The following is a 21,149-nucleotide window of genomic DNA, read 5'->3' as shown; positions in this document are numbered from 1 at the left end:
TTCCACCCTTATGTAGCGTTCCTAATGTCAAACTTAAAGCAAGAAATCAGCGCTGCGGACAGGAGTCCCACCGTAATCTATCGTTCCTAACATTTTTAAAAATAAAGAAAAAGTTGCCCCGTGGCGCTTCCTTGAAGGTGGCGTTGCTGTGGTCGGTAGCAGTATTCGACCCAGCGTAGCCTCTTTCCCGAACACGAGGTAACGCCCGTGTGCTGTGAAATTTCATTGCTCGTTAAAGATCGCCAGTTGGTCGAAATTATTCCGGAGCCCTCCACTACGGGCTTTTTTCTTGCTTTCTTTTCTCAGTCCCTCCTTTATCCCTTCACTTAAGGAGCGGTTCGGGTTTCCGCCGAGGTTTGATACATACTACACCATTTCCTTTCCCCAACAGCCAACTTTCAATTTTAATGGATTGGATTGGATTGTAAAACATTTACCCGCCGCGGTGGCTCAGTAGTTAAGGCGCTTGGCTACTGATCCGGAGTTCCCGGGTTCGAACCCTACCGCGGCGGCTGCGTTTTTATGGAGGCAAAACGCGGAGGCGCTCGTGTGCAGTGCAATGTAAGTGCACGTTAAAGATCCCCAAGTGGTGTAAATTAATCCGGAGCCCTCCACTACGGCACCTCTCTCTTCCTTTCTACTTTCACTCCCTCCTTTATCCCCTCTCTTACGGCGCTTTTCAGGTGTCCGCGGATATATGAGACAGATACTGCGCCATTTCAATTCTCCAAAACCCAATTATTATTATTATTATTATTATTATTATTATTATTATTATTATTATTATTATTATTACGTAAAACATTTATTGCGTCGAGGGCATATTGCAGGAGACACATACTAGATGGCCGATAGCCCATGGCTGGCGGCGACCTCATTGACCCGCTCGATTGCCCGTACTTGAATCTTGAGATCCGAGCTGCTGACCAGCACGGCGTCCCACCGCTCGGGAGAAGCGAGCTGTATCAACTCCGCCTGAAGCGTATCATTTGCACAGTTTCACAGAATGGGGGTGTATGTGGTCCTTTCACCATATTTATGGCAGTATGGGTCGTACTAGCCGGGGTCCTTGAGGGAAAGCACTGCCGGATTCTGAAGGGAGCCTGTTTGCAGTCGGCGCCAGGAAACTTCCTGCGCTTTTGTTAAAGATCTGTGGTGAGGGGGATATGCGCGCCTCTCCAGCCTAACGTGATGGGTGGTGTCATGAAATGAGATCAACCCGTCCCTCGGGAAATTCTGGTCGTAGGGCGTCGTCACTGCCCGAATGCGATAGCCCACCCTCTTTGATGACATTCTTGCCACCTCCCACAGCGGAGGATTGGGACAAGATCTTGGCCAGTTCTAGAAAACAATGCAGCTGGCCATCACGCGAGCTCGAGAGGCCGCCCCCGAGTGGAGGACACACTGCCTCGCACCAGCCCCAACTAATCCACGCTTCCATTTTGTGGCAATAAAGTTGTAACCACCACCTTATTGTGGCAGAACGCTACGGCGGTGCCAGCGCTTCTATTTTCGAACGGACGCTATGGTTTGAAAGCGGATTGTTCCACCGAGAAGTGAGACAATTACTTCGGTGTTTTCTTTCTTCAAACTTATTTCTTCGTAGCCCAGCGCTACGGCATCAGGTCTCACAGTATGCGAACTACACGACATTCGAACCGAAGCGGTTTTGAAGAGTGTGGCGGGATCATAACGCTGCGGTAACGAGGTTCCATGATCGTCAAGCGTTGCTAACTTCAAAAAAAGAAAGAAAATTTTGTTTGGTTTGTTTAAAGGGTTTAACGTCCCAAAACAATTCAGATATGTGGGACGCCGCAGTGAACGTTCTTTGACAAAAGCAACCAAGAAACTCAGATTTTTTCTAAGACATGTGGGGGAGCACTTGTCGCGTCCTTTCATCTCCAAGTTAGTGCTAGGACGACCCTTTTCTCACCTTTTGAGGACTTTTGGTGTCTGGTGGTAGCCTGAGAGCTTCAATATACAGCTGAAAAGCAAACCCTTTTCCTTTGTTATACTTCTGGTTACGATGGCATGTCTGCAGCGACGCTTGTGCGTGCGTGCGTGCGTGTGTGCGCGCGCGCGCGCGCGTGTGTGTGTGTGTGTGTGTGTGTGTGTGTGTGTGTGTGTGTGTGTGTGTGTGTGTGTGTGTGTGTGTGTGTGTGTGTGTGTGTGTGTGTGTGTGTGTGTGTGTGTGTGCGTGCGTGCGTGCGTGCGTGCGTGCGTGCGTGCGTGCGTGCGTGCGTGCGTGCGTGTGTGTGTGTGTGTGTGTGTGTGTGTGTGTGTGTGTGTGTGTGTGTGTGTGTGTGTGTGTGTGTGTGTGTGTGTGTGTGTGTGTGTGTGTGTGTGTGTGTGTGTGTGTGTGTGGTCTATCCTCCTCTCTCTCTCTCTCTCGATCTTGATTGAGCTCTAAGCAGCTTAACAATAGGCTAACTCCGTGGTTTAATCTCCCTGCCTGATCCTCCTCCATTCCAGTTGCATTATACATGTTGGCCTGGCAAGTAGTTATAGCCTTCAGTACACCCTGAAATGCATTCTGAGCACAGAGATGATTTCAACGCCGTGGTGGCTCAGTGGTTAGGGCGCTCGACTACTGATCCGGAGTTTCCGGGATCGAACCCGACCGCGACGGCTGCGTCTTTATGGAGGAGAAACGCTAGGGCACCCGTGTGCTGTGCGATGTCAGTGCACGTTAAAGATCCCCAGGTGGTCGAAATTATTCCGGAGCCCTCCACTACGGCACCTCTTCCTTTCCTCTTTCAGTCCTTCCTTTATCCCTTCCCTTACGGCGCGGTTCAGGTGTGCAACGATATATGAGACAGATACTGCGCCATTTCCTTTTCCACAAAACCAATAATTATTATTAGCACAGAGAGTAGTGGAGTGCTCGGGAATAATTTCGACCACCGGGGGATCTTCAACGAGCACTTACATCGCACAGCACACTGGAGGAAAAACGCTAAAGCGCCCGTGTGCTGTACAAAGTCAGTGCATGTTAAAGATCCCCACGTGGTCGAAATTTGACCGGAGCCCTCGACTACAGCTCCTCTTTTCTCCTTTCTTCTTTCACTCCCTCCTTTGTCCCTTTCTTCACGGGGCGGGTCAGTTGTTCAACGATATATGAGACAAATACTGCGCCATTTCCTTCCCCCGAAACCAATTATTATTATTATTATTATTATTATTATTATTATTATTATTATTATTATTATTATTATTATTAATAATATTATTATTATTAGAGATTCTCAAGAATACCTGTAGAGTGAAAAATGACGTTGCGGTAGATCGCACAACGTACCGGAAACATTGCATTTTGTTTGTCTGCATACTGGCCGAGAAAACGAAGATTCAGTAGCAAGAACTAGACTTTTCTTGGGACAACGTACCTAGCAATCCTCTGGTAATTTCCATGCACAGCTGGTACCAATCCTTTGGTCGTAATAAAGAAGCCCAGGCGGCAGAAATTTTCTCGGCCTTTCACTGTGGCGTCTCTCATAACCTTAGTTGCTTTGGCACGTTAAAAACACCCACAAACCAAACCATACCTTTGCTCATAATAAATTAGAAAGGACTGAAAGACGTGCAGTGAGATATTTTCGTCTGCCCGCTCATTAGCACTGAAGCGCAGCTGTGTTTAAGGAGCTGACTCGATCACTTCGGCCAAGCACAGAGCCAAGCCTAGTGCGGAGTTCATATTTCCCGACGTCCCCTAGGTGCATGATATCAGACGTCAGCGTCTCTTTTCTCTGACGGTAGTGATACTGAGAAGCTCCGTGATTCCGGCTGCCGGCTGTGTCTTGGAAGCAGGCAAACAATCTCTGCACATAGGCAGGCCTGCGCCAGGATGGCGGGTCGTGCTTCTGGAAGGGCCAGACGGCCGACGGAGAGGCTGTCTTGGTCTCCCGGCTGAGGGCGCTATTCCTCTGGCGCCAAGCAACGTACCCGAACTGTGCGCCTGGGGCGACGCGGCCAACGCGGTGGACAGGCGGACGAGGAATCCGAACGACACCCGCAGGAGTCCCGGAGGGAGTAGCGGTGGGCGGATCTGGTATACACCGTTCTTGTTATTACTAATTCGAAAGCATCAGATGGTTATGTCGCGTGTTTCGTGTCAGCAAAACATTATCCGCACGATTACGTCGTTCTGTGAAAATGGATGTTGAAAAGTTTGATTGTGCTAGATAGTCCGCGATTGGGTCTTGCTGTGGAAAACATTTGGTTGATTAATTTTGATTAGTTAATTGCACTTCGACGACGCGATAGACACGTATGGACGTCGACATAGCACCTGGGCGAGGAAAGTAAAATAAATTAAAAATAAAACAGAATAAATACAGCAAAATAAATATAATTCGAAATAAAATAAATTAAAAGTAAAAATAAAACAGAATAAATACAGCAAAATAAAAATAATTCGAAATAAAATAAATTAAACGTAAAAATAAAAAGGAAAATAAAAATAAGAAATATAAACATATCACGTACTCACGTCTTGGAAAATACGCGCGTTCGAAAAAGTTCGATGCTTTCTCATTCCTCCACGTAAGCAGGCCCGCCGCGGTAGCTGAATGGTTAAGGCGCTCTTCTATACAGACAGACAGACAGACAGAAAAACTTTATTCAGCAAGTGAGTTTTAGACCCAGCTGGATCCCTGGGCCACTGCGCGGTCCCGCACTGCATCAAGTAGGTCATGCCGGGACATGACGTCGGCAGCCCGAGTCACCGCAGCAAGCTGCGATGTCGGGTCTGCAGACATAAGCCGGACCTCCCAGTCCTCCCAGCTCGAGATGGCGTGCTGTCCCCGCGGGGGAGGGTCAGCAGGGCAGCCGAAAAGGATATGGAGGAGTGTGGCGTGGGGGCCACCACATAGGGAGCATGCAGGGGATGTGCCGCAATAGTGGGATAAAAGCTGAGGGGATGACAGAGAGCGGGTCTTGAGGCGTCTGAAGAGGATCTGTTGGGAGTGCGTAAGAGACGGGTGGGGAGGATGGTAAGTCCGACGGTCCAAACGGGTTATTTGCGTGAGCTCCGCAAAGGTGTGCGCCCGCTCCCTCGAGAATCCTGGATCGAGACTGTCCTGAGCCCGGCAAATCAGACCTCGGGCCAATTTATCGGCAACCTCGTTTCCAGGGTTCCCAGAGTGAGCCGGCACCCACTATATACAATGAGCGGGAGTACCCGGGTTCAGACCCGACCGCGCCGGGCGCGTTTCGATGGACAAAAAACCGAAAAGGTGCCCATGTGCTGTGCGATGTCAGTGCACGTTAAAGATTCGGCCGCATTATGATCAAGCTGAAGGATAAATGTCACATATCCTCGCACTCCCGCCCAGCTTTCTTTCTTCCGCAATTAAGAGTTCCCCTCTGCTTCCTGGTGCTGCCTACCCACCACTTCGCCATATTTCACTAATCCACATGAAACGAGAGCCTAAAAAGCGTGTTGGCGTAGTGCTCACGTCACAACGAGGTGCGGCTTATCGTGGACAGATACGAGTCGGTAACCACGGGCAGATTCATATGTTACACTTGGAAATGCTGGTCGCATTTAAACCGCGTATTTCTTGGATTTTTTTTGTCCAGATAGTGGGTTCCAGCCGGGCTGGGGTGAGGGGGAAGGACTTCATTTACTCCCATAAATACGCCCCGGTCGATAACCCCGAAGATGTGCCATATACAGCTCCCACTATAAAAAAAAAACACGATTAAGCCTATGTAGGTGTAAAAGCAGAGTAACCTATCCTCTAGAGCGCTCACATTTAGGGGCAGGGTATTTTGACGAAGCTCCGTAGCAGACTTCGGTCATTAAATTAACGGAATGCATACACTTCGCAACGCTAGTATATTCTCACTGCAAGACACGGTAACTTGATGCAGTTGGCAAATGCAGGTGGCATACAAGTGCAGCGGCGGAGGCCCTTCGGATTCTAAATACAGCCGATTGAAGCTTCTCGGTTAAAATCTTCGTAAGTGCTAGAAATTCGCTTGTTTTTTTAAAGAAGCAATTTGTTTCTTCTCCAAACCGCTAGTAGTTGCTATTTTTAGTGACAAAAATCTACCCCAGGACTTGGTGGGCGTACCCTGCCCCTTAAAGGAAGTGTGCCAGAAAACGGCTTACTCCCTTTTCACTGCTTTCACGTTTAGGGTGACTGTAAAAATTTATTTGTGCACTGTCTGCAACCAGCCCAACTCGCAGTGCTATTATAAGAGGCGGATGCTTCGGTTTTTTTTCGGATGATGTTTCGGATGATTCGGCGTGATGCAAAGAACAAGGAGAGCGGTTACTTATGTTCCAATAAATGGCGCTAAGACCGCATGCTTAGATTTGCGCATCCTAGCTCACGATGCGCCAAAGGTTTAGAAGCTTCCTCTTCAATCACTGCGCAGAGAAAGAGCCCCTCCTGGTGTTTTTCTCATCGCTTGCACTTTTCACAGAACAACGTGGCCCACAACTGCGCAACACTGATCCTCTTGGGAGCACAGAGAGCAGTTCTACGGCCATGTAGCGCTCCTACGCTTTGTTCTCATCATATCTCATGTGATTAGAGCCACCCCGATTCCTGTGGAATAACGGTGTCCCTGTGCCCAGGAAACAGCATCAGCGCATGCTGTCTGGCACAATGTGCAAGATACAATAAACGAAAAAAATCAAGAATGAAAATAACACCTTTACTTTTTCGCTAACATTCTTCGATATTCAAACTGCATGCAAGAATAAAAACACGTTATCAATGGGTCACACACAACAAACTCCGGATGCCGATGCTTACGCCGCACAGCAAATCAAGACATCGGGAATCAACAGAGTAAGAAGCCCCGAACAGAACCACTGCAACAGAACGCTAAGCTACGGTTCCAATTCCAGCCGAAGGCAGATCTTGCTGCTTCCGGACAATCCGTGTTTCTCGATGCCCCGATGTATACAGGATCCGCGCATCCCGCAAACAACTTGCTTACCCAACTTTGGAAAGACAAATTTTCCGACTCGTCGAATTGCGCTCCTTACAGTTAATTGCCTCGTGCAGTAGCTAGGATCGATGAGAACTAGTTTAACCTTCTTATCCATGGGTCAATTCAGGAATTTGTCGAACAAGCCCTTGAGTGTGTAAACACGAAGCCAAGAACGGAGGCCGTCAAAACAGAGGCACGGAACTATAAGGTATCCATAGTGGCAGCAGACTGGCCATCGCTGCTTGTGCGGAATCTCGAGAAACGTGCTTGGGCGAGAAATTCATCCCAGTCATCTATGGTTCATTCGAACGGAACCTACTTGTCAAGAAAGTCACCACCGATGTTCAGGGAAGCGATGGCCAGCTGTTCCACAGCTTTGGCGTCGTTGTCTACTCACGTAGCCTGTTTTCCAGCTGACGCCGCCGAAGCTGAAGATCCGGCATCTCCCAGCGTGCGATCTTCACACAAGGCTTCTACGACCCTGTCCTTCATACACAGGGCTGTCCGCTCACACTCCTGCCTGACTACCTCTTTCATGGCCCTCTCGTTTTCAGCCAGTGCGTCCCGGATTTCCGACGCGAATCCGCGCCTGTGTTCAGCTAATGCCGTCTCGGCCAGGGTCTTAAGCCACGGAATAATGTTTTCTAGACCGTCTGTCACTGCACTGGCGAGCAGTGCCTGCAGGGCACAGGAACTGCTCGAATAAATCCAGTTTCATGCGCCGGGCATCATTTCCTTCCTGTATTTTTTCTAACGCTTCTTTTACTTGCATGACGACGTTGCCAATGTTATCGTCTCGTTCGCGTGCGCGGGCTGGTACACAGTCGCGCTCCAGTCGCGCTCCCGAAACCACCTGGTCGTGCTGGCCGACGGCACCTGGCCGTGGCTCGCGAGCTAAGGCTCGCCGATCTGTTCTGGGCTGAAAAACAGCAGTGACGGACGGCGAGGTCGCCGCATGAACATTATCGGCGAGATCAGCAAGGCGGTCGAGGGTGACGTCACAGGCCGCCGCAAGGAAAGGCGGATGGTCTGCGGAAGGCGTTGGAAGAAAAGCTCTCGAAACAGTGCCGAGTGGTTGCGGATATCTCTTGAGCCGATAACACATTGTGTCAAAAAGCCACACACACTCGTGCTGTGCATTGCACATCGTCGTCCATATCAATTTCCATCTGCGGCGCGAACAGATCAGATAAGCTTAACCTTCTGCAGCGCGAACAGATCAGATAAGCTTAACCTCGGTCATAGCTTAACCTGAGTCCATTATCCCAGCAAAGCAAAACCCATCCAGGAAAGCAAAGCCATGAGCCAACCAAGGTAAACACATGCGTTCGCGAGTCTACGCGGTTTAACTACGTCTCAAATCCCTTTCACTTTATTAGCATGTGTTGTAGTAGAACAGACTGGCTTCGGCCAACGCATGGCCAATGCAATCGCCAGTGAGTGCAAAACAAGGAGACCCCATGTAACGGCCAACTTTTTTGGCCATTTTTTTTATTGCAACTTAATAAATTTCAAGGCACACAAACAACAATGTTGGCACCCCCATTCTTCGGACAGCCCATGAAACAACAAAACCAAGGAAATCCTTCGTCTTGCGAGCCTGCAAGAAAACAAAAGGTGCAATTAGTGGCGGCTTGGCTGACTTACACTTATCTCGAAATTATTCCGTCGAATTTTAATCAAAGGCAGCCCGAGCCTCTAACAACGAACACCATTGATTAATAATTGCTCATAACAGCCTCGCGGAGCTACAACTGAAATATACTGATCATGCATTTTTTCCAAGAAAATAAACCCTTTATTTCATTGTTTCCGATTGTTTTCTATTGTTTTCGATCGCAAAGAACGGTTTTTGATCTCTATGTTCATCACATTGGTATCTATAGAGAATGCTGCAAAACAGTGCTAAGTGGCACACACAGCGATCTCAGAGAACGTTCTCCGAGATCCATGCTTGCGCTCGAAAAGCCCAATGGCGCCTAAATAGGGAAGTAGAAAACAACTCACCGCTATGAATTGAAGTCTCACCATTATACACTATTCATGCAGTGAACACTGTCAGCGCCTTTGTAGGACATACTGCGCATCACCATTTAATGTCTTGTAGCGTTACTTGTCCATGTACCTCAGCCCAAATTAACTGCCCATTTATGCCTTGATCCCATTTAAAGTACTTTTTATGGTTTCACTGCTATAACGACATTTTCTGCGCTTCTCTGCTTACGACTTCCTCGCCTCAAGTCCCTTCCCCATGCAGAGTATACTCTAAACAGAAAGGAATAAAAAGGGAGTAAGAAAGAGGAGTAATCTGTCCTGCGTGCTAGAGGGCCGTTTAATCTCTTCTTTACTCCTATATGGGCATATATTGGTTTTTAGAGTGTAGCATGCCAGCTAAAATCTCTGGTTTAAATTAAAGGGCTTCTCCCTCTCTCTGTCGCAAAGAGACACCCGCCAGGCTTGACAATTATCTGACGCTATGCATTTGAACGTCGCGAAGGCTGCGGTTTTCTAAAGTTGGATTGCATTTTTGTGCAGCTACGAAATGCTCTCAAGCAGCACAAATCCATTTAAATTTAGTTCAGGTTCTTCTCTGCCTGCCCTATATACAGCATGTATGAGTATAGCAAGCAGGCCACATGCAGCGAAAAAAAAAAGAAGAAAATATCCCCGAAGACTGGTCAATAGCGTTTTGTTAAGAGCAGAAAAAAAAATATATCAGGCGCATGTACATTCTAAGCAAAAGTTTGGATGTGCGCTCATAGAAGATGCAGAGCTGACCTAAGCGCAATTAAACAAGCACGTGAAAGCGACACAACACAGGGCAGGCGCTGGGTGTTCATGTCCCTGTTCAGTTGCGCCTCTGTGATGTGTAGCTTAGAATGAACCAAATTGAACAACCTTAAATTTCGGCCACAGAATTTGGATCAAAATTCTCTAGTTTTAAATTTCGTCTTGTGGTAAACTTCTTGTTTAGGTAACACAAAAAGAAATTACAACCGACTACTTTTTTTTTCGGCGTAGAGGAATTCGAAGCAGCGGCCCTGAATGCGGGCAGAGCAGCACTTGACAGTTAAGTCGTCTCTCACTCCAACAAAACGCATTAAAAAATGTTGCTATATGGCATTCGTGAAATGCCGATCTTTATCGTCCATCCCATGCATACCGCTTCACCTGCGCCTTGAACACACGACATTGCGACGCCAGGGTGGACGCGAGAAGATGTCCACTGCGTGTCACGTTTATATTGTCCTCTACGTTTTGCGCACATGTCCAACATTCTTGGACAAGTATTTTGAAAATTGCGAAACTGTAAGATACTGGTATAGAAATGTTTAAGGTCCATTCTTCCGATATCTAGAAAAACCTTCCTTTTATAGTGTTTCCATCGCTCGCATCGAGCAGTTATGACTGTAATAGAAAATCAATGAGGAACACTTTGGACTGTAGCAAAAACGTTAATAGCAAAAACTGCAAGCCTGCAGGCGGGAGGTTGGGGATATATTTATGGTTGTAGTAGAATCTTACAATATATGAGGACCACTGCGCTCATAATACCCTCCCTATACCCTATGTAACACCCTCCCTGCAAAGGCCTTTAAACGTTTTCCCGTTCAAAAATGCTTTTCTCCAGAACTGTTGGGTATGACGTCAGTGGTACTCCTCCAGGCTCACCGTAACCGGAATGCAGGGGCAGCGGAGAACCTCCTCCATTACACGAAGTACATGGAGGCCTGCAGTTCCTGCAGCACCTTGACGGCCTCCACGTATTGGGCAGTGGTCAACACTGCATCCCCGCCGCCCTCAGGCGACTGCCTGACAACGCCGAACGTTTCCAGCTTGCTGGCGATGTGCTGTTTTGCGCGGAAGGCGGCCAGGTGCGCGTAGTACACAGGGGCAGGGATGCTCACGCTCCTTGCACACCGGGAGTATGTGTGGCACAGGTAGAAGCTGAGCTTCTGCAGGTCATCCGCGCTGAACTTGGAGTCATCCCACACGATATAGTAGTGGGCCGGCCGGCTGGTGCCCTGCGGGTGCACCGAGGGGTACATTTATTCACATGCGAGAATTCCGGGAGCCGTGTCGGTTTGTGTCGCGTCGTGTCGTGGTATGTGGTGGTGCGGTGTGGTCCTGCTTGTGGTGCGATGTGATGTGGCGTGGTGTTTGCGGTTTAAATGCGCCATTACGTGGGAAGGACAGTGTTTAAACGCAATATACAAAAACCGGCAGTGCCCATGAGCACAACATGCGCTTGCCCTGCTCCTAATGCTGCATGCACAACATGTTTCAGGCTTTATCTGGCCTTAGATGCCCGCGCGCCACTAAATACAGTGAACAACTATTATTTCCTGGCTGGCTGTCATCAGCGCATTAGTCGGTCATCGTCATCTATGTCGCTGTTCCGACATCGGGACAGCCTAAAAAACGAGGCATACAAGCCGACACGACTATTTAAATAAAAAATCAATTTTGACCGTTTTTTGAGACTTCGAAGCCGCTTCCCGCTTTAACGTACGAGCTAAACATCAAGCGCTTCTCTTTTCACCCAACCTTATGCATTCATTGTCTCAGTAGACGCCACCTCGAGAATAAAAACCAATGACCACATTCACATGACAGCATCACTCTGCACTGGCCCTAAAGGCCCCCCATGCGCAACTTTCGTACCGCTTCCCCAAAGTCGAACATGATGTCACAGTCACACACAGAGCTCCTGGTGGCCTAAACGTAAAGCGGAAAGCTTCCGTCACCGTCTCGCGCGTAGGTGATCTCGAAGGCCATGCTTCCGTTTCCTCAAGATGTGGAAGGCCTACACCGCAGGCGCTCCTGGAATTTGTAGCGCACTAAAGACGCGACGCGACTGTGGCGACGCCGGCGCCCGGACTATTTCCTCTGAAAATTCATAAACGAAAACACCGCCGACATTTGTTCCCACTGACAATCGCAACAAGAGCGGAGAAGAGGACGCCTACCTGGATGCCGAAGTGGCTGCAGAGGAAGAAGTCGAAGTCCAGCGGGTGCGTGACCACCGAGTCTACGGTCGTGCCTGGTGGGACGTTGCGACACTTTCCCACGCCGTCGCGGTCGTTGGCGGGCATGAACCGCGTGTGATGCCGCTTCTGGACCACGATGAACGTCAGTGGTGGCTCGTAGGTCTCGTTGGGAGACAGTTCCCTGCACGCTAGCCGGATGGCGCTCACCTGCGAGATTTGAGAGCCGAAACAAAAATGTCGGTCAAGGCTGAAAGGTCATTCGAATCATCACGATATCTACATAGTTCAGAATGTAAACCTAACAATTTGGACGTTCAAGAACTACGCTGTCGTATCTTATACATTTGTCGTTTGACAAAAAGTGTACGGCGAAGAGCAGCGTTTTTTTAGCAATGCTATTATCGGTTGTACTCTGGTTAAACAAGCCGTTTAAGCTACCATTGAGTTCAACGGAAGTGCAGATTTTCCAACCAACACTGAAATGAATAACAGACGGCTGCAGTTACTCGGCACACTCCGTTAAATTGAGTTCACGCGGTCCACATTCTGGATCACGTGATCGGTTTGTACATAACTCTGGGCATTGACACCCTAGTTGACTTCACTGAACTAAAATTTCTGAGCAAGCTTGGTGTTTGAGTATGCCTAAAGTGAACAAGCACACAGAGCTAAGAAAATTCAGTATAGGAACGTCGGGCTTCACCGCTCAGCCGTAGTTTTCCTGGTGCCATTTCGCGAGATATTTTTTCCTGGCTACACTAATTCGAATATAGTCGGATACAACTCAAGAATAAAGCCGCTTTTCTCTGTAAAAGGAGCCCCTTCCAGCCAATGGCGTCGGCTTATTCTCACGAACCTGCAATGTTGACAATGCGGCGAGCGCCGTGACTGTGACAATAGTAACAATATTCTCCCCTGTGCGGGAGGAGACTAACCCCTTTCATCTAGCATTCGCTACGTGGTTACCCAAGCAGGCTCATGAGAATGGGTCTACGCCATTGGCTGCAAGAGAGTCCATTCAGGGGGAAAAGCCGCTCGCTTCTTGAGTTGTATCCAACTATAATGGAAGTTGTAGTTGTACTTATATTAACCAGGATATAAAGATGTGGCAGCCGGAAATGCCGCCGACTGGGCCGATGCAGCGGGTCAGTAGACTGGTCTAACTGCAACCCCCTACTGAGCTGAGATCTCAACAGCAGGTGGCGCTTCCTTTTATTACCCGTGCCACACGCGCACTAGAAATAACCGCAGATATTTGTAACCTTAAGTTTGCCTATGCCATTATTTTCGGAGCTGGCGCTACACGTCCAGATTTAACGACATTATCATTTATTGGCAGATTTATTGACATTACGGATTCGCGACTAAACAGAGGAGATTACAGTCCAATAAATGACGAAATTCAAATGTTTTCTGATAATATTCTGACACCCTCTTTTCAATATAGGTCAGAAGAAGATAACCGCGGGTTCAATTTAGAGACAAGCTCGGCGAAATAGTAGCCAAACATGTCCCGCTTATCACGCTATCAAATCATAAACCTAACACTTGCTTTACAAGAAAGCATCAACGCATGAGAAATAAGAAAAAAACGGTTGTACAAAAATACAAAGCACGAATGTTCGCCCTGCGCGCGGGGTAAATATAAAACCAACCTAAAGCTGTTTTGTCCTGGCCTTTGTGACGAAAATTTTTTTTTTCAAAAAGCCCTTACTGCGCTACTTAAGAACAATAAAAGCAAGTCCTTCAAGACAATACGTCCGAAGAGTGTCAGTAATGGTATATCAATGCATGACGTTCACAGCACCCCCTACTTCGATGCCGAATGTCCTAAAGCATCTAACTCGTTTTTCGCATATATTTTCACCCAAGAAGATAATCCTAACATCTCGTATGTACCTGATTTTGGTTACCTGTACATGGCACCGGTTGACATTACACTTTATAGCTTAGTACACCTGATAAATAACCAAGTACCCTCTTTTTCTGGTGTTGATGAAATCAATTCAAAATACTAAAGAAATGGCATTTCTGTCTCCAGCATCATCTTCCTTCATACCTTTAAGCAGTCAATATCTACAGGTGAGGTTTCCACCGATTGGAAAATAGGAAATGTTGTACCGGTTTTCAAAAGTGGCAACAAACACTCGCACTAAAACTGCACACTTGCACCTTTGTAGACTTTGCCAAAGCATTTTATCGGGTAGAACAGTGCCGACAAATATCTAAGCTTTATGCGCTTAAATTAAATTCTTTATCTCTGTGATGGGCCCGTAGTTTTCTTTCTAATCGCCAGAAGTTCACCGTTGTTAACAATTATTAATTTCCTGTTTCCGATGTTACATCGGGCGTGGCGCAAGGAAGCCTCCTCGCTCCATTAATATCTTAATTTACATTAATGACCTGCCAGCAACAATCTCATCTTAGATACACACATTCGCTGACAACTGCATTAATTATTGGCCAATAAAATTTACTAATGGCCACCTTGAACTTTAAAGTGACCTCGATTGCATAACCGACTGGTGTAAATCGTGTCTAATGACTTTAAGCATTTCTAAGTGTAAGATAATTACTTTTAGCCGAAAATCAGTCACTTCGAATTTTCCATACCACAATAATAACGATACTTTGGCTCGGACTACGCAGTATAAGCATCTAGGCGTCCATATTTCACCAAACTTTTCTCGGGCTGAACACACAACCACCACTTTCGCCAATGCTTCCCGGTCACTAGTTTTCTTTCGCCGTAACCTGCAATGCACTACCCCTCACGTGCATAAACAAGCCTACATTACTTTTGTAGCACCGCAGCTAGAGTACGCTTCGTCCATCTGGTCACCTTATCAGAAATATCAAATAGAGAAGTTGAAAGCTGTCCAGAATCGGGCTTGTCGTCTCATTTCGCAAAATTACAGTTATCAGTCCAGTGCAACCAAACTGAAGATCAAACTTTCGCTCCATGCATCCTTTGCAAATTCATCGCGAGACTGCCCTTTTATCTATCTTTCACAAATACGTCCATGCCACTGATTCACCGCCAGCACATCTACACCGTCCCTCCTACTTATAACATAGATTACATAATAACTGCAGCTATGCCGCATTTATGGCAACACACAGGATTTCAACTTCTCGTCACTCCCGCGTGCCATTCGTCTCTGGAACGATCTTCCGGACTGCATCGCCCTGCAGGCTAATCATAACACATTTTGCAAACATCTACCCAAACACTTCGTTGATAACGGTTAGCACGTCATTTATATACTCAGGATCCGTTTAACTTTGTTTTCAGCAGCTTGAGACTATTGCCTCTTTGGTTCCGTGGATGCACAGCTTTGCTTATTTATACCTTATATGTTTTCTTTGGCTTTTGTATAACCCTTCTTGCATTTACCCTGTTTTTGTTACATGACGCAGAGTGGTTTTTTTACTTTTATCCATTTTTATGAATTGCGATATCTTATCTGAACTCACCTGTTTTTTTGTGTTTTGCTGTACATTTACTATGATTTTTGGATTTCTAACCTATTTTTCACTAACTTCTGTATCCCCCATTACACATCTTCCCGGAGGCATAAGGTATCTCTATATAAGTAAATAAATAATTTAATTAACCACGGTGAACATACCGCCTTCAAGGCAGCAAAAAAAGGCCCTGAATATAAACATTGTTAATGAGCCAATATCCGAGCAATGCTATTCAGATACAATATAAAAATTAATTTCTAGAATAGGCCACTGTTCTTGCTTGACAAGGGTGTAAAAGTAGAACTCGTGTGTCAGCTCAAATGATAACAGTACATAAGAATTGCTGGTAAAAATAGTGTTCTTTTTGAATAAGCCATTATTATTCTCTGGATAGTAACTTCACACAAAAAAAATGTTTTCCTGTATGCGGAATGCGGAAAAGAGTATACAGTGCTCGGGCGAATGAGTTGTGGCGAACTCAGAAGGTCGCAAACGCCAGTTAGTCTGTCTAATGTCATTAAATACGAATGCGTGGCACCGCGCCAATTGCGTTATAAATTTATTTACTAAGTAATTAATGACATAAAACTTGACCGTGTGGCACGGGTATAACACCTCGAGCTGTCGTTCAGTTCAACGGACGGTCAACTGCACAGCAGTTATAATCGCCCGTGTGTAAGAAAGGTGAGAGGCGGAGCGGATACCTACAAAGCCGCGCCAGAGGCCTCAGTCTTGGATGTTTACCACCTTTTGAAGAGAAACGATCAAGCTGATGTCAACTAACGCCGAGAAGACGTCTCCAGAAATGAATATCCTGGATGTCCTGAAATTATATCCCTGTGGAGATCAATTCGGTGTCTTTAGGTATATGCAAAGCTAGTCCCCTTCTCAAAAGACAAAGGTTATCCAATGACACTAGTGACATTGAATGCGGGAAAAACTGTCTTAACAAGATGAGTGTTTAGTGGGGACTGTATTGTAGTAGGTGCAGTTGCTTACATCATGGTTACGGACTTCCAAGAACTGCCCCTCGCTCACTCCGTCCCTGTAGAAGACGATCCGCTCGGGCTTCTGCCTGGTGGCGCGGTAGAAAGCCAGTAGCAATTCTTTGATCATGTCCTTCAGGTCTCTGATGATTTCCACACGCGCCTTAGCCTCGGAGTCTTCAATCTGTACCCGAATGGTGGCGTGAAACTTGGACGGTACAGGGTCTAGGCTTCCGACGCACGCGGCGATGGATGGCCTGACCTTGTCTCCAGGCGATGGGTGCGACACGTCTGCTCCGATGACGATCACGGGCCTATGGAACAGCTTCGGCTTCTCCTGCATCAGGAGACTATTGTTGATATCGCCCATCTTGGCGTTGATCTTCTGGCACAGGTTTTGGATGAGCGCTGCGTTGCACTTTTGGATCACGTTGTTGTCCAAGATGCATTGTGTGCGCAGGGACAGCTCAGTCTCTGCCACTTGCTTGATCTCAGCGTAGTTCGCGTCTTTTGTTATCACAGCCACAACCATCTCCAACTGCGGGTGCTGCTGGCGCTGCTCTGTGAGAACGGTCCGCATGGGCTTGCGGTTTGTGTCAAACGTGATGACCGCAAGCGGCTGCGCAATGCGCATGCCTAGTTCTTGGCCGATGCGGATCAGCATCCTCACGAAGTTTTCCAGGGAATCCTTGTGCGCGAAGCGGCTCACGTTGAGAACAATCCACTTTGTCATGGACATCGCCTCGTAGAAGCGCTGCCCTCGGAGATCCCACGTACCGTCGCGCGGCTTGCACATGGTGTTGTTGTCAAAAACCAGAGATGGCGGGTCGAGCACTCTGCCCACAACCTTAGTGGGTTCAGTGTTGATCTTGACGCCGAACTCTCGTAGGTACTTGTCCGAGCTGCTGACCATGTCGCGCACAGACTGACGAATCTCCTGGAAACGCTTGGCTGGCGGCTGGGCCGTGCGCTTGATCATCTCGGCGGTCTGACTCTCGTCGAGCTTCTTCCGACAGTGCTGGCCTTCGGCCAGCTCGCACATCTCCAGAGGAATGTAGACCGGATGCGTCGGGCTACCACTCTGCACGCAAGGGAAGTTCGGGTACGACAAGCGTCTGTAGCGGCTCTGGAAGTAGTCTGCGACGGAGATCTGACTACCTTCTGATTCAAAATAGATTTCCTTCGCAGGTTCTCTCGTGATCTTGACCACTTTGTACTTGCGCGGGTACGGAAGGTGCGTCACTTTGACACGGAGTCCCTTGAGCTCCCTATTCAGGCGCACGTACTGGTTCTCTCGCAATGACCGGAAGTCCGCGGGCGTCAACACACGACGGCTGTCGCTTAAGAACCTGCACATGAAGTCGACCAGTGGAAGTGACTCGTAGAATGCTGTTGCTGACATGTCGACGTTAAGCATGGGCTTCCATTGGGCGGGTCGAACACTAGTGTAGTAGCCAAACCACACCTCCCGGCCTCCTCCGAGGTCATTGTGCTCGTTGGGTCCAGGCGGTCTGAAGAACGAGCGTCCAACCGGTGCAAGGTTGATCGAGGGGCTGTGCCTCAAGACGATGTCGATGGCCTGGAGGACTTCCTGGGGCACAGTTTGTACGCGCTTTTGGAAGACACCATGCAGGGCGTCCAGGTTCACTGTGGCCGCGTACTGGATCTTGATTATAAACTTCTGGGATCTTTGGTGTTCCTCGAGGTCGACTGTGAATGTCCGCTCGCGGAAATTGAGCTGGCGGTGCGTGTACAGGTTCTTGCGGCCATCGAAAGCCGGGATGCAGTTGGCCAGGTCTTGCCGGTACTTCTTTACTAGGAGCTCGATGACAATCCTGTTGATCTTCGTGCTGAGACATCGGTACTTTTTCTGCTCAGGAACCTTGGTCTCCTGGGCAGTCTCAGAGGAGATCTCGACGTCGTAGTGGTAGACGCTGCCAGTCGGTATCTCAATGCTGAAGTGGTTGGCAAGAAGTTGTATGGTCCGGCCCAGCTGGCCGTGGGCGGGCCGCCGCGGGAAGTGAGAGGGCAGGGTTCGCTCGAGCTCCTGCGCCGTGATGGGTGGCAATTAGAGCAGAGCATGAACAATTAAGGATGCACGCACTGTCTCGTGTGTTGAGCGTCACATAACGTTGACCGAATGGTCTTCGATCTACACTACACTGCAGGACCGGCTCCGGTGAGTCTTAATGAAAAAAGCCTCCTGCACCCCGTGCGTTGTAGCGAGCCCATTAAAGGACGGCGCTTGATCATTGATATGCTCCAGTGAGAATGTTTTAAATGTTTCGTGCAAGCGAAGCTATCTGCAGTCAATATCTAAATTTCAGAGTATTCGAGACTTTTCATCTCATTTCATCACTCTTTTCATGCTCACAGGTCGGCGCTCTTCAGCCAGCCCTACCCACTCGGCCCTACCGCCTGCTGAAGACGAGTTCGGTAATTCACCCCTGTAGAATGGGGTCGGGGGGCTTCCTGAACCGCCGAAGCGACGCTTATTACTGGCAGCGGCCATAGCAGCTGCCTTAGTTCTGAATCTAACCGACAGACAAATCTGAACAAAAATACGCAGCAGCGCCAGGCGTAGAAATGCGCGTGCGTGAAAAAGTCGCTGAAAAGAGCTAGCCAACCTTCGCTCGGGATTGTGGCTTCTGTGCTCAATGTAGAAATAATAATAATAATTGGTTTTTTGGGGAAAGGAAATGGCGCAGTATCTGTCTCATATATTGTTGGACACCTGAACTGCGCCGTAAGGGAAGGGATAAAGGAGGGAGTGAAAGAAGAAAGGAAGAAGAGGTGCCGTAGTGGAGGGCTCCGGAATAATTTCGACCGCCTAGGGATCTTTAACGTGCACTGACATCGCACAGCACACGGGCGCCTTAGAAGAAGAGGTGCCGTAGTGGAGGGCTCCGGAATAATTTCGACCACCTGGGGATCTTTAACGTGCACTGACATCGCACAGCACACGGGCGCCTTAGGAAAAACGCTCTTCTTCCTTTCTTCTTTCACTCCCTCCTTTATCCCTTCCCTTACGGCGCGGTTCAGGTGTCCAACAATATATGAGACAGATACTGCGCCATTTCTTTCCCCAAAAAAATGGTTCAGGTGTTTATGACGAGAGAACATAGTGGTTGAGCTAGGTTATATACACGGCTGGTCAAAAGTCTCCGGGCCACAGGGCTTGCCTGTTTTGAGCAGTATAGCATGGCATTTAAGACGCGAATAAAGCTATCAAGGTTCGCAGAGAACAAAAGCCTCTTCTGCCCTCAATGGATATTTTGAGTATTTTAGGGTGTCATGTCTGCCTGATTATACAGCTCAAAAACAGTCCTTGTGGCCTGGGAACTTTTGACCGACCCTGTACTTTCCTCAGAATATATTTCAGACCCTTGTGCTATCTTGCGCACATATGACATGGACGATCGGGACGATTGCAAAATCAAGGAACCGCACTGCGTGGTCGGTGTGTTCATCAAAATCGAGACAGTAATTACTAGTTCTTTCATTGCCTTAACTTATTTATTCAGGGAACCAAGGTCATGGTGGCGCCAGAGCTGTAGAAGCATTTCTAGCAAAGATTATAAACCACTCAAAGTGCAACTGTGGGCGGTTTTGAATGAGTTTAGACGTGGTATTGTGTTCCACTACGCATCACATTTCTTAAGTCCTTTCTCTGTGCCTCAAAAAACGTTTTTCGAAATCCTGTGTAGAAGATGTTTAAAACAGCAAAAACAAAGAACGCCGAGACTAAAACTGGGTTTCTCCCAAAGTAAGACCTCGAGACAGAAGCTTGTCGTCATGCATACTGTCACAGAACCTCTCGGCGCGTTGACTGACTAAACTGGAGACCGTAAGCGACCGACCACTGTTTGTGTGAAGTGACCATAAACAGAGGTCTTATTTTTTTTTCTTGAGAAAACTCCAAGAAAATATCTAGGGGCATGCAGCTGGTGACGTCACAGTACAATGTCGCCCACAGAAATCTTCCCTATTTTTGTGAAAGGAAGGCGACACGCTGAAGCTGGTGAACACCCTAGTCATCAGCAGAATAACTTACTTCCATATCACAGCATGCTGAAAAGTGAAGAAAATCAGGCAGAGGTCCTAATCAAAGGAGCCTACAAGACAGCTTTGGGCTTACCCAGAAACACGTCGAACGACAAGCTGGCAGAACTGGGGCTGCAAAACACGTTCGACGAGTTAAGCAGGGCACAAGTCATGTCAGAGATACAAAGGCTAAGGAACTCGGCAACAGGGAGGGAGCTCCTACGGAGGTTGAACGATAAGGGGGTCTACGACATAGAGGATAGATCGACAGACATCCCAGACGAAATACGTCGAACCAACCAGGTTAGCCCTATACCCAAGCATATGGATCCAAATCTACACGCAGCCAGAAGACAGGCAAGAGCTGCATATGTAGAGACGAAGATAGCCACACAAGATCAGGTAGTCTACACTAACGCCACTCTGTACCCGTGGACTCATAGCGAAAACATCAAGAAAACGGTATCGGTTGTCACAACAAAGGAGGTTTGCCTCATCAGCGGCGCATCCACGAGAGATGGGACGATAATTAAAGCAGAGGAGATCGCCGTAGCATCTAGCGGCAGCCGAGGGTCATCGCACCAACAAATCTCTCACAATCATAACAGATTCCCAAGAAGCGTGCAGACGCTACATGGTAGGAAGAATCAACAAGAAAACACTAAGAATTCTCTTGAAAACGCAGCGAACCAACGAGAAGATCCAACAT

General features: G+C 47.9%; 1 protein-coding gene across 1 annotated transcript in view; it reads right to left on the bottom strand.

Moving 5' to 3' along the window:
* Nucleotides 1-12,142: 12,142 nt before the first annotated feature.
* Nucleotides 12,143-21,149, bottom strand: part of LOC144102263 (protein argonaute-4-like) — a 37,535-nt gene continuing 28,528 nt past the window's right edge. Inside the window, exons 5-6 of the mRNA XM_077635568.1 lie at nt 16,882-18,443; nt 12,143-12,146 (exon numbers count right to left, since the gene is read on the bottom strand). Of these exons, the coding sequence (XP_077491694.1) occupies nt 12,143-12,146; nt 16,882-18,443 (1,566 nt within the window). The remainder of the gene's footprint in view (nt 12,147-16,881; nt 18,444-21,149) is intronic.

The sequence above is a fragment of the Amblyomma americanum genome, chromosome 8 (assembly GCF_052857255.1).
Source record: "Amblyomma americanum isolate KBUSLIRL-KWMA chromosome 8, ASM5285725v1, whole genome shotgun sequence".
NCBI classification, from domain to species: Eukaryota; Metazoa; Arthropoda; class Arachnida; order Ixodida; family Ixodidae; genus Amblyomma; species Amblyomma americanum.
The sequence above is the reverse complement of the archived record's forward strand: the minus strand, read 5'-3'. Positions and strand labels throughout refer to the sequence as shown.